The sequence below is a fragment of the Antennarius striatus genome, chromosome 2 (genome assembly GCF_040054535.1).
Source record: "Antennarius striatus isolate MH-2024 chromosome 2, ASM4005453v1, whole genome shotgun sequence".
Taxonomy (NCBI): Eukaryota; Metazoa; Chordata; class Actinopteri; order Lophiiformes; family Antennariidae; genus Antennarius; species Antennarius striatus.
Window position 1 is genome coordinate 12,359,494 of NC_090777.1, and position 16,099 is coordinate 12,375,592.

At 39.4% G+C, this 16,099-nt stretch overlaps 1 protein-coding gene across 1 annotated transcript; it reads left to right on the forward strand.

Annotated features, from left to right (window-relative positions):
- Positions 1–847: 847 nt before the first annotated feature.
- Positions 848–14,959, forward strand: mapk13 (mitogen-activated protein kinase 13). The gene is made up of 12 exons (XM_068331605.1): positions 848–1,039; positions 5,014–5,143; positions 5,248–5,306; positions 6,670–6,775; positions 7,278–7,307; positions 9,636–9,683; positions 10,308–10,422; positions 11,200–11,271; positions 11,937–12,016; positions 13,498–13,576; positions 14,014–14,187; positions 14,593–14,959. The coding sequence occupies exons 1-12, from the start codon at positions 924–926 to the stop codon at positions 14,676–14,678; spliced, it is 1,095 nt and encodes a 364-aa protein (XP_068187706.1). The 5' UTR covers positions 848–923; the 3' UTR covers positions 14,679–14,959.
- Positions 14,960–16,099: the final 1,140 nt, after the last annotated feature.

A 16,099-nucleotide genomic window follows, 5' to 3' on the forward strand; every position in this document is an offset into this window, starting at 1 on the left:
GTTTACAAAATTGTTTGCATGTTTTACTTCAAACCTGCAGTGTAAACATCCTGCTGCTGACTACTACAGTACGGTGACCTGTTGGCAATGTACAGTAATCATTCATGACAAATAAAACCGTGTGTGTGTGTGTGTGTGTGTGTGTGTGGGTGGGTGGGTGGGTGGGTGGGTGGAAACAAGGGGAGTCTCAACATGTTGAAGCGAGTAAGGCGTCTGATTGTCTTCACGCTAAAGTTAAATACTGTTAACATCAACATGTTATTTTCGGTGGATTAGGCTTTTAAAATTGACATGTTTTGCGGTAAAGGAGGAACTGGGCTAAAAGTTGTGAATTCCTCCACTAATTTACATGTTACGTACTACAGTAGTGACTGTACGAACAGCACAATGTGTTGGTCCGTCAAGCCGCTGAGAAACAGACCGGCGTAGCTCACAAATATTTTCACAATAATAGCCTGTGTCATGACCGGCAAGAACCCCTCACTTACCTAACATTACAGTATTATCAAATGTTAAGATTAACGTGAATGGTATTAAAAACTAGAGTAATGTCTGCTACATACATTCATCCGTTGGGGCTTCTTTTGCTTAAATGTCATTCTATCCTCATCCACCATTGAACTGTGGCGCGAGATGAGATTTCCAAAAATTTACCACAGAGCAAAATAAAATGTATTTTTTCGACTCAGTTTTGGTTATATACAGGTATATATAATGCCAGCTTTATACGTTTTAACAGGATTTGCGAACAATAGCTGGCCATTTGTCTCCACTCCCACGCAGTCATTTATTTTGAAAATTCCTGCCGGAAGTAGGGTGTGCATGTCTCAGCTGGTTTTGCGTAGTGTCTTGCTTTACCTTCTGCTGAAAGTAAGTGATAGACGTACGCGAGAAGTTTCATCGAGCTTCGTCTTTTCCTCTGCATGATGGAGGTTCATGCGCATTTCTACCGTGAGGAGATCAACAGCACGGTGTGGGAAGTCCCGGAGAAATACTCCCGGCTCAAGCAGATCGGTACCGGGGCGTACGGCTCGGTGTGGTGAGTGTGGTTCTAACATGTCATCCACTGGCTGCTGCTGCGTGAGGCTGTAGGCAGGTTGGGACGGGGCTGTCTGAATGTAAGCGGTCGGAGCCCTGCGCTCCTTAGCGATCGACGCCCGGACTTCTCTGGCTGCTGCTGGAGGGCCTGGCTTATGTCACTGGTAACACTGATGACACACGAGTCCGTTGTCAACAACTTATATCACCTGGTACCTTATAACGCATCCCAGCAGTGCGCGTCTTGTGTCACTACGTAGTGTGTCTCATAACGCGTTCATGACATGTATTCATCAGCACTCATAGAGGAGATGTCAGCATTAAAGATGGCCACGTTAATATCTGAATGGAGTTACTATCAAGTTATCTGGAAACGACAATAATATGGAATGTGCATATTCTGCAATACTTATAAAGACACATTTGGGTATGTAAATGTAAACTATATTGTTTAGGGTTAACTATTTTATGTGTTTAAGTGTTTATACTGTTTCATCACACATAAAATTGTATATCATGGCTTCACGCTACATCAGTTTCAGCGGTCAACCATGAAGCCATATGGTGATAACAGTTCTCACGGGTTCCATGATGTTCCTGTTGTGTTCTTCACGTTTTTTAAAGCCCATTCAGTAACTGGATACACCCGCCATCTCACGGCATAGAGCGTGGAAGAAAGACTACTCTCTATGCTGGTGATACATTTGTAATAGCCTATGTGTGGTAGATGATTACAGTAGTTATGATTTATTAAATACATCCAGTTTATCTATCTACTTTCCTTCCAAATGACACATCAAGTACTCTCCTACCTGTCTCCCTGATCACACTAGGTTGAGACCTACAGCTAATGTGATCAGGGAGACAGGTAGGAGAGTACTTGGCGTGTCATTTGGAAGGATAGTAGATAAGGAGACTTGGTGGTAGAATGAGGAGGTACAGGAGTGTATACAGAGAAAGAGGTTAGCCAAGAAGAAGTGGGACACTGAGAGGACTGAGGAGAGTAGACAGGAGTACAGGGAGATGCAGCGTAAGGTGAAGGTAGAGGTAGGAAAGGCCAAACAAGGGGCATATGATGACTTGTATGCTAGGTTGGACAGTAAATAGGGAGAGACTGATCTATACAGGTTGGCAAGACAGAGAAAAATAGATGGGAAGGACGTGCAGCAGGTTAGGGTGATTAAGGATAGAGATGGAAGTCTATTGACAGGTGCCAGTAGTGTGATGGGAAGATGGAAAGAGTACTTTGAAGAGTTGATGAACGTGGAAAATGAGAGAGAACAAAGACTAGAAGAGGTGACTGTTGTGGACCAGGATGTAGCAAAGATTAGTCAGGATGAAGTGAGGAGGGCATTGAAGAGGATGAAGAGTGGAAAAGCAGTCGGTCCTGATGATATACCTGTAGAGGTTTGGACGTGTCTAGGAGAGGTGGCAGTAGAGTTTCTGACTGGGTTGTTCAACAGGATCTTAGATAGTGAGAAGATGCCTGAGGAATGGAGGAGAAGTGTGCTGGTGCCAATTTATAAGAACAAGGGAGATGTGCAGAGTTGTGGAAACTACAGAGGAATAAAGCTGATAAGCCATACAATGAAGTTATGGGAAAGAGTAGTTTAAGATAGACTAAGGGCAGCAATGAGCATTCGTGAGCAGCAGTATGGTTTCATGCCAAAAAAAAGTACTACAGATGCAGTATTTGCTTTGAGGATGTTGATAGAGAAGTACAGAGAAGGCCAGACGGAGCTGCATTGTGTTTTTGTAGATCTAGAGAAAGCTTATGACAGGGTGCCCAGAGAGAAACCTTTGTATTGTATGAGGAAGTCTGGAGTGGCAGAGGAGTGTGTTAGAGCGGTGCAGGACATGTATGAGGACTGTAAGACAGTGGTGAGGTGTGCTGTAGGTGTGACAGAGGAGTTCAAGGTGGAGGTGGGACTGCATCAGGGATCAGCTCTGAGCCCCTTCTTGTTCGCTATGGTGATGGACAGGCTGACAGACAAGGTTAGACAGGAATCTCCATGGACTATGATGTTTGCAGATGACATTGTGATCTGTAGTGAGAGCAGGGAACAGGTGGAGGAGAAGCTAGAGAGGTGGAGTTTGTACTGGAAAGGTGAGAAAGGAAGGTTAGCCACAGTAAGACAGAGTACATGTGTGTGAATGAGAGGGACCCAAGTGGAAGAGTGAGGTTACAGGGAGAAGAGCTCAAGAAGGTGGAGGATTTTTACTTAATATTAAGGGTCAACAGTCCAGAGCAATGGAGAGTGTGGAAAAGAGGTGAAGAAGCGTGTACAAGCAGGATGGAAAGGGTAGAGAAAAGTGTCAGGTGTGATGTGTGATAGAAGAGATTCAGCTAAAATGAAAGGAAAGGTGTACAAAACTGTGGTGAGACCAGCGATGTTGTTTGGTCTAGAGACAGTGTCACTGTACATCAGAGGGACAGCACATATTAGAGGTTTTGGAGATAAAAAGTAAAGTATACTAAAGTATAAAAAAATAAATAATAAATAAAAACTCAGAGAGGCCAGACTGAGATGGTTTGGACATGTCCAGAGGAGAGATTGTGAATATATTGGTAGAAGGATGCTGAGTTTTGAACTGCCAGGCAGTTAAAAACTCAGCACAAAGTAGTGTGTGTAATGTGTGTTGGTGGGTTAGATGGATACAACTAGGCAGGAGGCCTAGAAGAAGACCAAAGAGGAGGTTTATGGATGTAGTGAAAGAGGACATGAAGGTAGTTGGTGTGAGAGAAGAGGATGCAGAAGACACGGTTAGATGGAGGCAACTGATTCGCTGTGACGACCCCTGACGGGAAAAGCCAACAGGAGAAAAAGATCCGGTCATTAAATCCTTATGGAAAACAGGCTCCCAGTAGACCAAAGGAAAAGGGTCCATTGCTTTATTGTACTATTTATATGAGGTACATATGACATAAGAGTAAAGGTACATAAGAGTAAAAGCTGGTGCACAGTTGTCATACTTCTAGGGCTGCAATTGGATTGTATTCCAAAATACTACTAATTCACTAGGATCTGCTGGGGAAACCGAAGGCAGTTTCCACAGCAGAATCACAATCGCTGTTTGAGATTTTTATCCAGCTACCATCTTTTTAATGCATTATTTTATGTTGGATTTGTAAAGGTAACTGCATTTAGACATTGCATTGTCTAAAACTGTTCAGTACTAAAACTATTAGTACAAAATGATTTTTCTTTAAATCCCAATTTACCTTCTTAAAACAGCAGAATTTTAAGATAATCAGTGCAAAATCTGTCAGAATTGGTCACAGAGATGTAATATGCAAATAATATGTCTTCATCATGTCGTTAAATTTTACACGGTGAATGTAAAGATGCTAAAAGGGTCTTGATGTTTTAACATCCATCATCTCCAACTCTGACGTCTCTGCTGTCAGAGCTGCAGATAATGGTCTGCTAATGACGTTACCAGGGTTGTAAGCGTTGCTGTGTGGAAGCTGCAGTCTGTTAAAGCTTAAAAAAAAGAACTGGAAGAGAAGACAATCATAAACCGTAACATAACCAACAATTCAGTAACTACTGCATGTGTAACATGCTTCGTATTTATTGTAGAATTTACCTCAATACCATCACTGTTATGTTGTCCCCAGGACCTTGCCAAAGTAGTGTGTGTAATGTGTGTTGGTGGATGCAGCTCCAAATAGCATATCAAGCCTTTCCTCCCACGATTTGATGCCCTGCTGATCAGTGCAGACGTGCACATCACATCTTGGCAAACATTTACATGCTGGTTCTCAATAAACCTTAGAAACTCTTCAGTCATTTAGAGAATGAGTCTCATCAGCAGCTTCTTCGTCCATGCTCATTTTTGAGTAAAAACTCATCATATCATGTAATTTTCTTGATGCACTGATTTCAAAAGTGAGAAATCAATATGAAACTACAAGGTGCATGCACATATAAAGTGCAAGCTAATGACACGTTATTCCATTATTCACCACAGTTCAGCAATAAAAGAAAAGACTAAAGAGAAAGTGGCTATTAAGAAGCTCCACAGGCCCTTCCAGTCAGAGATCTTTGCTAAGAGGGCCTACCGAGAGCTGCGACTGCTCAAACACATGAAGCATGAAAACGTGAGTCGATATAACCCAACACACCTCTTATGTCTTTTAGACTGTAGTTATAACTTGTGTTTGGGGCCTTCATATTCATCATCTTCCTCTTTCATCCTTCATAGGTGATCGGACTGCTGGATGTGTTTACGCCTGCAACAAGCCTTGACGAAATGCAGGACTTGTGAGTAATTTTTGTCATTTTCAGAAAACCTTCAGGTAGAGACAGGCAATGCCTCTGGTTATTTGTGCTGTCGTATTTATCTGACAAAAAATCTACAGAACCGTTGGAAGAACGATTGTTTTCTATGTAAACAACAGCTCAATCTCCAGAGTGAAGAGAAAAGTTCTCGAGTCTCTTCTCAGTGTGTCAGGTTACTGTGTTTGACACGTTTGTTGAGGACATAGCTGCAACGTGTTATTATTATCGTTTCAATGCTTTCAGACCAGGGTCTGAAAAATCTCTAGCCTTTCAGGAAAGTAATTGATTATAGATCAGTGTCGTACACTCTATGGCTAAATGTAGCTAGACCCCTGACAATCGTACTCTGGTCTCAATGTGGAATATGTGAATTTAAAATCAAGGATTTCAAAATTCTGATGACTAAAATATAATTTCAATCAAGCACCGTTAAATATTTATATTGTGTTATTGATCTCGTATGAGAAAAATCAGCCCCGAGTGGTGTTAATTTATGTTTGAGCTGTGGTTTTTGCATACCTTAATCCGTTGCTGTGGATTATTGTCTTGGTATCACATCAATTGAGTTTTTGAACAGAAGTACAAACCTATAAATCAAGCAAAGAACAGAGGTCAAGACTAAGAGACTTATGGAAAAATTAACCCGCTATAAAGCAGAGCAGTTTATTGAGCAATTTTATAGTTAAGTGAAATTATTATTATTTATTTGTTAAATATGTACTTTCGTATGATGTGTTCAAATCACAGATGATGAACACACTGGTTTTTTATCATATTTTTTACTGCTGTCTGTGCTTTATTGTTAAAGCAAACAGGATACCTGAAAGCCAAAGTAAATATATCTGAATTTTGATTTAATACCTAGTGAAACAGCTCAGTGTACTATCAACATCAAACCACCAAACTTACCGAATGGAAGTAAAAAGTATACTTAACTGCATTAAAAATAATAAATTGAATCTATTTGGTGGCTTACAAGTAGAGTAAATATGTCTTAGCGTGATTTCATAATCACTTTCTTTGTGCTTTTAAGATGAATACATTAAACTGCAACAACAGTGTAGGATGATCCTGCAAAGAGGATTCATTTAGAAAAGGTGATAAAAAAGCAACTGTTACTCAACCATGCTGTAAGATCATTATTGAAACATGAAAAGACATTGATCGCAGCCTTAGCTGTGTGTAGAAAGTGCAGTGAATTACATCTTGTGCTAGTTGTAGTCTTGAGTGAGCAGTAAATGGTACAATAAAGTCTATTTGTGTGACTGTTCAATAGTGGTAATCATGTCCAGCTCTTTGAATTCACTCTTGCTTGCTCTGCCTTTCTCTCTCCCTCTTTACTCAGCTACTTGGTCATGCCTTATATGTTTACTGACCTGTCAAAGGTGCGAGGTCATCTCTCAGAAGATAAAGTCCAATTTCTTGTCTACCAGATGCTGTGTGGACTCAGGGTGAGCTGGGGACATTCATCAAGAACCATTATGACAACAGGAAATATAATTAAATAAAACCGCAATAGGTACATTTCAAGGTAATAATAAGGAAATGAGTCATAGTTATGCCAAAATTTTACTGTGTATTATACAAATGCATACATATATATTCCATTAATAATGAAGGGTGCAGTGGATCAATTTATGTGCCTTAAATGACTTATTTTAATTTAAAAAATGTATTCCAACCTGCAGTCCCTCTGCTATAGGTCACACCCTGGTTCTCTAGCTTCCCCATTTCCTGTTAGTCTGTAAACTGTCGAAGCTGGAAGGCCAAACATAGATCACAAAGAAACTCACAGTAATTTCAATTCATTTATTTCACTCCAGTTGTCATGTGAGCTCATGAAACATAGGACTATCATGTGCACAGGACAATTAAAAATGCATAAAATTCTATGAACTAATAGTAACTAATAGTAAGTCATTTGCTGGCTGCTGTGTCTCTTTCCCTCTGCAGTACATTCATAAGGCTGGAATCATCCACAGGGTGAGTGTGAGTCTAAATACATTGACTGTCACTAGACAAAGTCTGTGAACAAAAAAGCTTTTTTTGTGACATTATTATTGAAGAGTTAGAGTGTGTGCAGTGATTTGTACGGCAGATTGTGGCGGACATGCGACTCAGTCCGAATTAGAGGAACACCTCTAAAGGAAACTCATTTGTCAATGTGACTGAGTCAGCACAAACTCTGCCTCAACAGGTAGGATGAGTTGTTTCTGGGATATCCTGCACGTTGAGAATTGTTAGGTCACACCCTCCATCACTAATGCCAAGACCTTTGTGTGTGTGCGTGCGTGTTTGTGTGTGTGTGTGTGGTGTGTGTGTGTGTGTGTGTGTGTGTGTGTGTGTGTGATTTTTGTTAACTAGAGAAAGTATGGTAGTTAAAATAGTAATGCAGCACTATTTTCTCAGGCAGATATTAAATGATTTTAGTCACTTGGAGAACAAAAAACATTTACTGTACTGTGTTAAGGTCTTAAGGGGATGTGACGAAATGTTACGTTAGAATACCTTTAAAAATATAAAAAATTAATTGTTTATAGACATCAATTTAGAGAATTCTAAGTTAGCAAACCGAAGAAGAATCAATTCTTGGTGTGACCACCTTTGCATTGCCTTCTTGATTCACTTTGACAGGGTCAGGGAATAAGTAGGATTATGGTCAGGTGTATGGTTAACCAACAATACCAAACAGGCTAGTGATCAGTTTCATATGTCGGTTGAAACACAGTCAACAACTAAAACAGAAACCTCTGGGTAGTAGGCTTAAAACCGCGTCAATCCAAACTCTGTTTCCAAGGTGAGGTTGTGGAAGACAGTTTCATATGACAGGTCCTTCACGTGACACATCATGTGACGATACAGCTGAGAACAGCAACAAGACACAAGGAGGCCCCTCCCAGGGCCAAGATTTCAGTGCAGACTGGGGCTTCAAGATGTGTTCCTCAGACTCCTTTGAAACACAAAGGAACTGGCAGCTTTGAGGGCTGTAGCAATGTTAGCGCAGCAGACGAAAGACACATTAAGCACATTAAAAGATCTCCAGCAGATTAGCCCAGAGCTAGCAAAAACCAGTGGGACCCGGTTACGCCCATCTACCGGGAGGAGAAGTGGGCCAAAAATCTGTACCTCCAACATGCTAACAAGCCCACGCAAATCAGCTACGCATGGCGACATAGGAACTTGTTCATGCACAGGTACTTCTTAATTAGTGAGTAACAATAAGCAATTTTAGTATTTTAAATGCATTCTTTCTTCACTGCCCTTTTCTCATGCATGCCAAGAGCATTTGCCCAGGTCTATGCAGTGACAATTGTCCAGTGTTTCGTTATTGTTTAACTAAGCCCTTGCAATTCACCGTGACACAGCTGTCACATATCCTTTAATCGTTCTGCAGTGTTCCTTCTAAAGCTTCATTCTTGATCTCTACTCTTGTAAGTCCCCAAGTGACACCTACTGAAAATCCTGGTAGGTCATGTGACCGGTCATGTATCCCCCATAACAACATTTTTAGATGACTGACTGCCAGGGTACACATTGATCCGTGGTAGCTGAACTTTAAAAGATGTTTTTTTTAGCTTGAAGTAAGATTCAAGGGAATTTAGAATTCTATTGCTTATATAATATTTCCTTTATTACATTTAACCTGCTGTGAACACATTTCCTAGAAAAATTGATATAAAATAAATCAGATCAGTAACATAATGACATATACTGTATGTAACATTACTGCTCTATGTCCCTAGGGATTGGTAATTTGAAAAGAAAAAATGTCAGAAATGTGTTTTATGTGTTGTGTCGAGTCTATTTTTATGTCCTCCATAATTTTTTTTGAAAGAAAAATGGTTATCGGTTTATTTAGAACTGTAAGGTTTTGCAAAAGTATCCTAATTAGAATAAGGTAATATTGATAACAATATTCTTGTTATAGATCAGTTGGCTGTTTGTGAATGTTTAGACTGTATAAAACATTCTCATGCACACAATTCAGTCCTCAGTACAACTGTTAGCCTGCTATTACTCTCTTATTTCCTAAAGCAGCGAAGGTGTTATCAACACTCACTGACAGCTACACACTTATCACACATTATGTCCTAGTAGTCTATTACATGGCTGCTGATAGGCAGTGAGTGGTGAGGTTACAGATGAGTCACGCTGATGAGTCCTTGTTCAAAGTCTCTACAGTTGCACTGAAGCATCAGCGTCACGTTTTGCCTCAGGGGTGACAAGCTCTCGGTCTAGTTTTTCGTACAGTCAAGTACAGACACTTTCCTGAAAATCAGTTACTTTAACTGAACTCATTTTCTTTAACAGGATCTTAAACCTGGAAACTTGGCAGTGAACCAGGATTGTGAACTGAAGGTTTGTATTTGCAAGGAGAACATTTGAAAAACATTGTAAAAATGTAACCTTTGAAGCTTAAGTGAAGAAACCGGATTTCTGTTTAGGGTTTTAACCATCTAGTGGAGAGTTTCAGATATTTAATAACTTCTGAGATAACGAACATACAAACTTGTTAGGGTCAAGATTTAAAAGTACTATTGTGGCTCATTGCAGTCGCTGAGAACACAAGGGGTTTGGGGCATCATGTGAGTTGCATTATTATCAGACACATATTGAATCAAGTGGAAATGATGATGCAAACATCTCACATGATACCTCGTTAGAAAAACAAACCATTTGTGTTTCAAAAACTGTAACTTGAAGTCTAAATAGAATTCCAGTTGTTTCAGATCCAGCCTTAAAAGAATTCCATGACCTGGATTAACGACAGTCTGCAACATCATATTGTAAACCTTCAAAAGAGATGTAACGGCAGGAAACAGTCATATTCAAAAATCATGACACAATACAATGTATGTGGAATGAAATTAGAAATATGAAAGAAAGAAAAAATTATCTGAAAAGAAAATAGCTCATCACGTGGTGAATTGTCTTCACAGTGCTCTTACATACTGGGATTGGGTTTCCTTGCTTTTGATGCAGATACTGGACTTCGGGCTGGCTCGCAGTGCGGATGCTGAGATGACTGGCTACGTGGTGACCCGTTGGTATCGGGCCCCTGAGGTCATTCTGAACTGGATGCACTACACCCAGACTGGCAAGATGATCACAGATGTTACATAATCAAACCTCTGTGCTGTTGACTCAGTACTAGGTTGATCTGTCCTTTAGCTAGTTATTGTGTTGGAACATCAATTCTGTCTACAATGCAAATGCTATGCAAATTACTCCTGTCGTTACGTCACGAACGGAGCTGATTCTGATCAGCGTGTTTGAGCATCTTTTAGTAGGGAGTTGATAGGGAGGACCACTATACGTTTTCAATAATCCCTTGCTTGTTCACGCTTCAAGACGCATGGCTTCACTACATAGCTGGTTTTTAGAAGGTAGTCACGTGACACTGTACGCGCATGCTATTGGCTGACAGCATCCAAGACTCACGGAATGCAGCGCACTTCTGTGAGACACAAAAGTGCTTTAAACAGTCGATAAGAATGTGGGAAAAGGTAGTACAGATACACTATGAGGTGGTTTAATATTAGTATAGGGGGGCTTCAGAAACGTTTAAATTACCGTAAATAATAAAATAATTTGTCGCTAAATTGCGGAATTTCATTTTTCACAGGGGGTCCTGCAACTCGTTAACTGCGAGTAACAAGGGATTACTGTATACTGTATGGAGAAACCAGAAAAACATTTATCTATCCATTTTCTACAGAATTAACCGATTTAGACTCTTCACAAAACTAGCAATAACTTATGAAAAGGAAGTCTGCTCTGGCGTGTGAAAGTCTCTTTCCTCATTCCTTCTGCATTTAATTAAATCTGATGTTAAACCTTTGTGCTCTAACTGATGTCATGTTCGATATTCCAGTGGACATCTGGTCTGTGGGCTGTATCATGGCAGAAATGGCCAATGGAAAGACACTCTTCAAAGGGAAAGACTGTATCCTTCCACCTGCTTCATTCCTTCACTTGTTTGTTGAGTAATGTAATGTAGAGTCATGAGTTTTAGTGTACAGAATTGTGCATTTAATGTGTATTACAAACATACATCAGACCTATACAGTAGATGCCTGATACATTCTGCCTGTTTGCCTAATTGTATATACAACCAATGGCAAAATTTTGTTGCTGGTGAGTCGAGAAGCCAACTATAAACTAAGCTGCTCGACTCCAGTGCTTCTAAAATAACTGACCACCCATACAGCCGTGGAAACAGAACACTCGGGACGGCAACACGGTGGCGCAGTGGGTTGCGCTGTCGCCGCACAGCAAGGCGGCTCCGGGTTTGAGTCCCGCTCTGTGCATGTTCTCCCCGTGTCTACGTGGGTTCTCTCTGGGTTGTCCGGCTTCCTCCCACCTCCATAAACATGTGATTCAGGTTAATCGGTTGTTCCAAATTGCCCGTAGGAGTGAGTGTGTTTATGCGTGGTTGTCTGTCTCTGTGTGGCTCCGCGGCGCACTGGCGTCGTGCTCGGAGTTTGCCCCGCCTCACACCCCGAGACAGCAGGGATAGGCTGCAGCTCTCCGCGACCCGCCACAGTGGATGAAGAAATTAGGAAAATGAATGAATGAATAAAATCCTTGATGTAACTCACTGATGACCAGACATGGACCAGCTGACCCAGATTATGAAGGTGACCGGAGTACCGGGACCAGAGTTCATACAGAAGCTGGACAGTCTGGAGGTGCGTGTGTGTCTGTGTGTGTCTGTGTGTGTGTGTGTGTGTGTGTGTGTGTGTGTGTTAGTGTGTTTGTGCGTGTGCGCTTGTGTATGTACATGTTAAAGTCCCTTTCATCTCAATGAATACAAAGAATCACATACATCCAACAGCATTTTTTTTTGCGCCTTGAAAATAGCTCTTCAAACAGGGTGATGCTAATCCTGCCTTATTTCTATATAATTTTGATGTTTTATATCTGACTCTTGGCTTTATACCTTTCCAGAGTATCTGGAAATCACTTAATCTCATTCCCTAAAATCTTTTCCGATTACCTCCACTCGTAAAGCCGGGAACAAATACATTAACCTTGAAAGTATATTGATTTTAACTACTCCAACTCTTGAAATTATACTTTGATGGGGGATTAAGATACATCTTCCAATGTCTGATTTTATTTTACAAATTTTTGATTATAATTAGGAATAATTTTGTTAAATCGCTAAATGGACACCTAGATATTTCATTCATATCAAATCCCAATTAATTTAATATTTGTCCTGTAATGTTCTGATATACACACACTGTAAATGTCTTTATTCATGTCTTTCCATAACCATAATCAGGAAATCAGACATTAGTTTTCTTACTTTTTCTTTATTTATAACAGTGTTCTGTATTCCTCTTCCTGAATGACTTTTTTAAGTTTCCAGGTACGGGTTAAACATAAAAACTGTCCCAGGGGTGGCAATAGAGAGAGATGAGGAGGGCATGAGTATAACAAGCAGTGTGGAGGGTTAATGGAATATCAGGTTTCCAAAGACAAAAATAATCTTAGAAAAATCCCTTTCATCCTTATTGGATGATTCATTTCAGTCCAGCCCACAGAGGAGAGATAACACTAATACTTCATTATTGTCACAATGTAATATTGAATGGAATGTCATGTACTTACTCTCAGTTCTTGGTATTTCTTTCTTGAATGATTGTGATAGTTTTTCTTTGTGAACCATAGAAAATTAATGTGCCTCAGGAGATTCGTGAGATTATACATTCTATTTTTCATTTTCAAAGGATTTTCACTGCTGCTCCTCCAGGGGTAGTGTTGGCTTTATTCTAAGTCTTTATGACTGCATACTCCTGGACTCCAGCATTTGCCCTAGGTTAGCATACTAGAAAGCTGGTTATGTCAGATATCATTCAGAATTAAATTCAACAGATGTTCCACTCAAATGTTTCATGAGACGACACAGCATGGCTGAGTGTTGTTTATGGCAAGAGCATAATACATTTTTTTATTCTTAATTTACAGATAATCTAAAAACTGACAACTGATTCAGTTGTCAGTTAATTATGAAGTCATTCTACTCGACGTAAACAGACAAAATGTGAAACATTGCATGTCCTCTGACTGCACATGGAATTAGCTTTTGCTTTGCTTAGGAATGAAATCCTGTCAAGTGTCATTTCGTGTTAAATGTTAGTTGTCCTGCTTTCTCTAACAACAGGCCAAGAATTACGTGAAGGACCTTCCTCACTATTCCAGAAAAGACTTCTCAACGTTGTTTCCCAGAATCAGTGCAACAGGTGGGTCTAGTCAGTTAGATATTCTTTCCTTTTAGCTCAACAGTTTCGCACAAAGTAAGTTTAACCTTTTCATCCCATTTAAGCCACGTTTATTAAAGATACAGCTGGTTCAAATACTTGTTGTTGAATTAATTGTCTGTTTTAGTGGCAGACTAATTTATGCTGAACAAAAGATGTACCTGTATATGTGAGGAAGAAAAACAACTTACTGCTGGTTCTAAAAGGAAGCATGATGAGAGAAAATAATCAAAGGTTGACAGACTGAAATTACAGTCAGAAACAAATACAACACATTGAAATTGTATTTCTTTTGACTACTTTTGAATTTTGTTCAAGCTGACCATTTGTCAGTAACATAGTTTTAAATACTGTCATCAATTAGATGTTTGTTTCATGACTTTTTTCATGATTTCTGCTGTGCCTCTGACCATTTGCAGGCATAGACCTGCTGGAGAAGATACTGGTTCTGGATGGAGACGAGAGGCCCACGGCAGAACTAGCTCTGGAACACTCATATTTCGACAGCCTAAGGGACCCAGATGACTTTCCTGAACCCACACCGTACGATGACAGCCATGACAATGCCACGTTATCCCTGGATGAGTGGAAGCGTACGTGAAAAACAATAACACTACACAAATATAGGGTAGATTTGAGTATTGAAGAGAGAGATGTATACGTTATCATCTGGTTTGTTTTCAGCCAAATTTCTACAAATTTAGCAAATTTCTCTGAACTATATTTTAGAATGTTTCAGGTAATAAATGAAAGTTACCTAGTATAATCAGGACAGTGGATATCATCATTATCCTGCTTTTTATATGGCTCAGTAGTAGTTTAATTTATTTAAAGTGTTTGAAGTGATGGATAATTCACCAAGCTACCTGCGGAAAGAATATTATTACCGTTAAAATGTTGTTCAATATGCCTTTAATGATTTTTATATTTTATATTGTCTTTAAAGTTGCTGGCAGGCTTCATGCAAAAAACAAATGCTTTTACTTTTTTTCTTCCAGGGTTATGTTTCAGAGAAGTGAAAAGCTTTGTACCATTCCCACGACGAGACTCAAAACGGAAAAACACTCTGACTATGTCTCCATGACCTGATGAACGTCTTATGCACCAACGTACACAACAGACCACCTTGTAAATTTGGATCATGGATTCACAGCTTATTTTGGCATGAATGTGTTTAGATATTGCATCGGTGTCAAGAGAATGACTAAACTAAATTCCTTTCTTTTTTAGTATGTGCAATTGTTTTTAAGTGTAGATTGCTCTCATGTATTCTCTGTCAGTGGATTGTCTTGCAAATTTTCATGACCAAATATCAGAGTATTTACTGTGAGATTTACTGATATTGTTTTCCAATAAACATTAAAACTAAAATTGTATCAAGTTTTGTCCCTGCAGCAAATTTTGCTGTCCATGGTAAGCAGGTCCAACCTAAATCAATAACTTTTCAAGTTCTTACGATCTACAGTGAAAATAATGTCTTTACATATTGATCATTTTCATGATTGCAAGTACAAGACCTGGGTTTTGATGAATGAAGAACCAGCATCCCTCGTACTCTCCAACTCTATACATTTTATCTGTTATTACTATTATTATTTTTGAATTGAATCAAATCGATACTTATTGGCATACATGCCAAACACTTTTCTATACACACTTACTAGGTACATTTAGTTGTTGTCTGATTCATGAAATTGCTCAGATGACATGAGTTTAGGTAAAGGTTCTTCTCTCTTATTAACCCATCTGATTGGGGCCCTATGGTGCACATTTTTCTGCCTGAAATTCAGTCTGTGATCCTCCGTGTTTGTGCACGTGTTGCGCGTGCATTCCAGGACGCATATTTAGAATACAACAACCTGTCCTGAAGTTAACACAAAGCGGCTCGCGCGCGAAAATTATGGGTTGGTGACGTAAGAGGGGCGGGTAAAACTTTCATCCATAGCTGATATCAAGGTAGTTCACGTCAGCACGGGCGCTGATAAAAGCGGAAGTTTCGTAAGTGTCATCAGAATTAAAGCATCCAGTCAACCGTTCCGAAGGGCTGTGTTAATTGTTAAATGTAAATGAACACGTTTTCTAAAACTTATTTAACTTACTTTGAAAGCCTCTTTCGAATGCAGTACATTGATGCAAAGGTATTTGTTTAAAATTCAAAGTTAACTTTTTTGCTCTATTCCCACTGTAAGAAAAAAAAATACAAAGAGAAATATAATATAAAACATTTTACTATATGTGTAAGATCACCGATTTCAATAAAAAATGCCCAATTCCATTGGAACAAAAATAAAATATAACAAGAAAATAAAATAATAAATAATTAAATTCAGACAGAAATGTCACACAATGCTACAGTAAAATGCAGTTGTACTTACAGAAGAAGTCACAAACAAACAAATCCAGAGTGTGGGATTGGTATTAGATGTCACTAATAAAAACCACATTACCTGGCGGGGGGTGCAAGTTATAAATTAAATGTAGCAATTCTGTGTTAAACTTGTGATT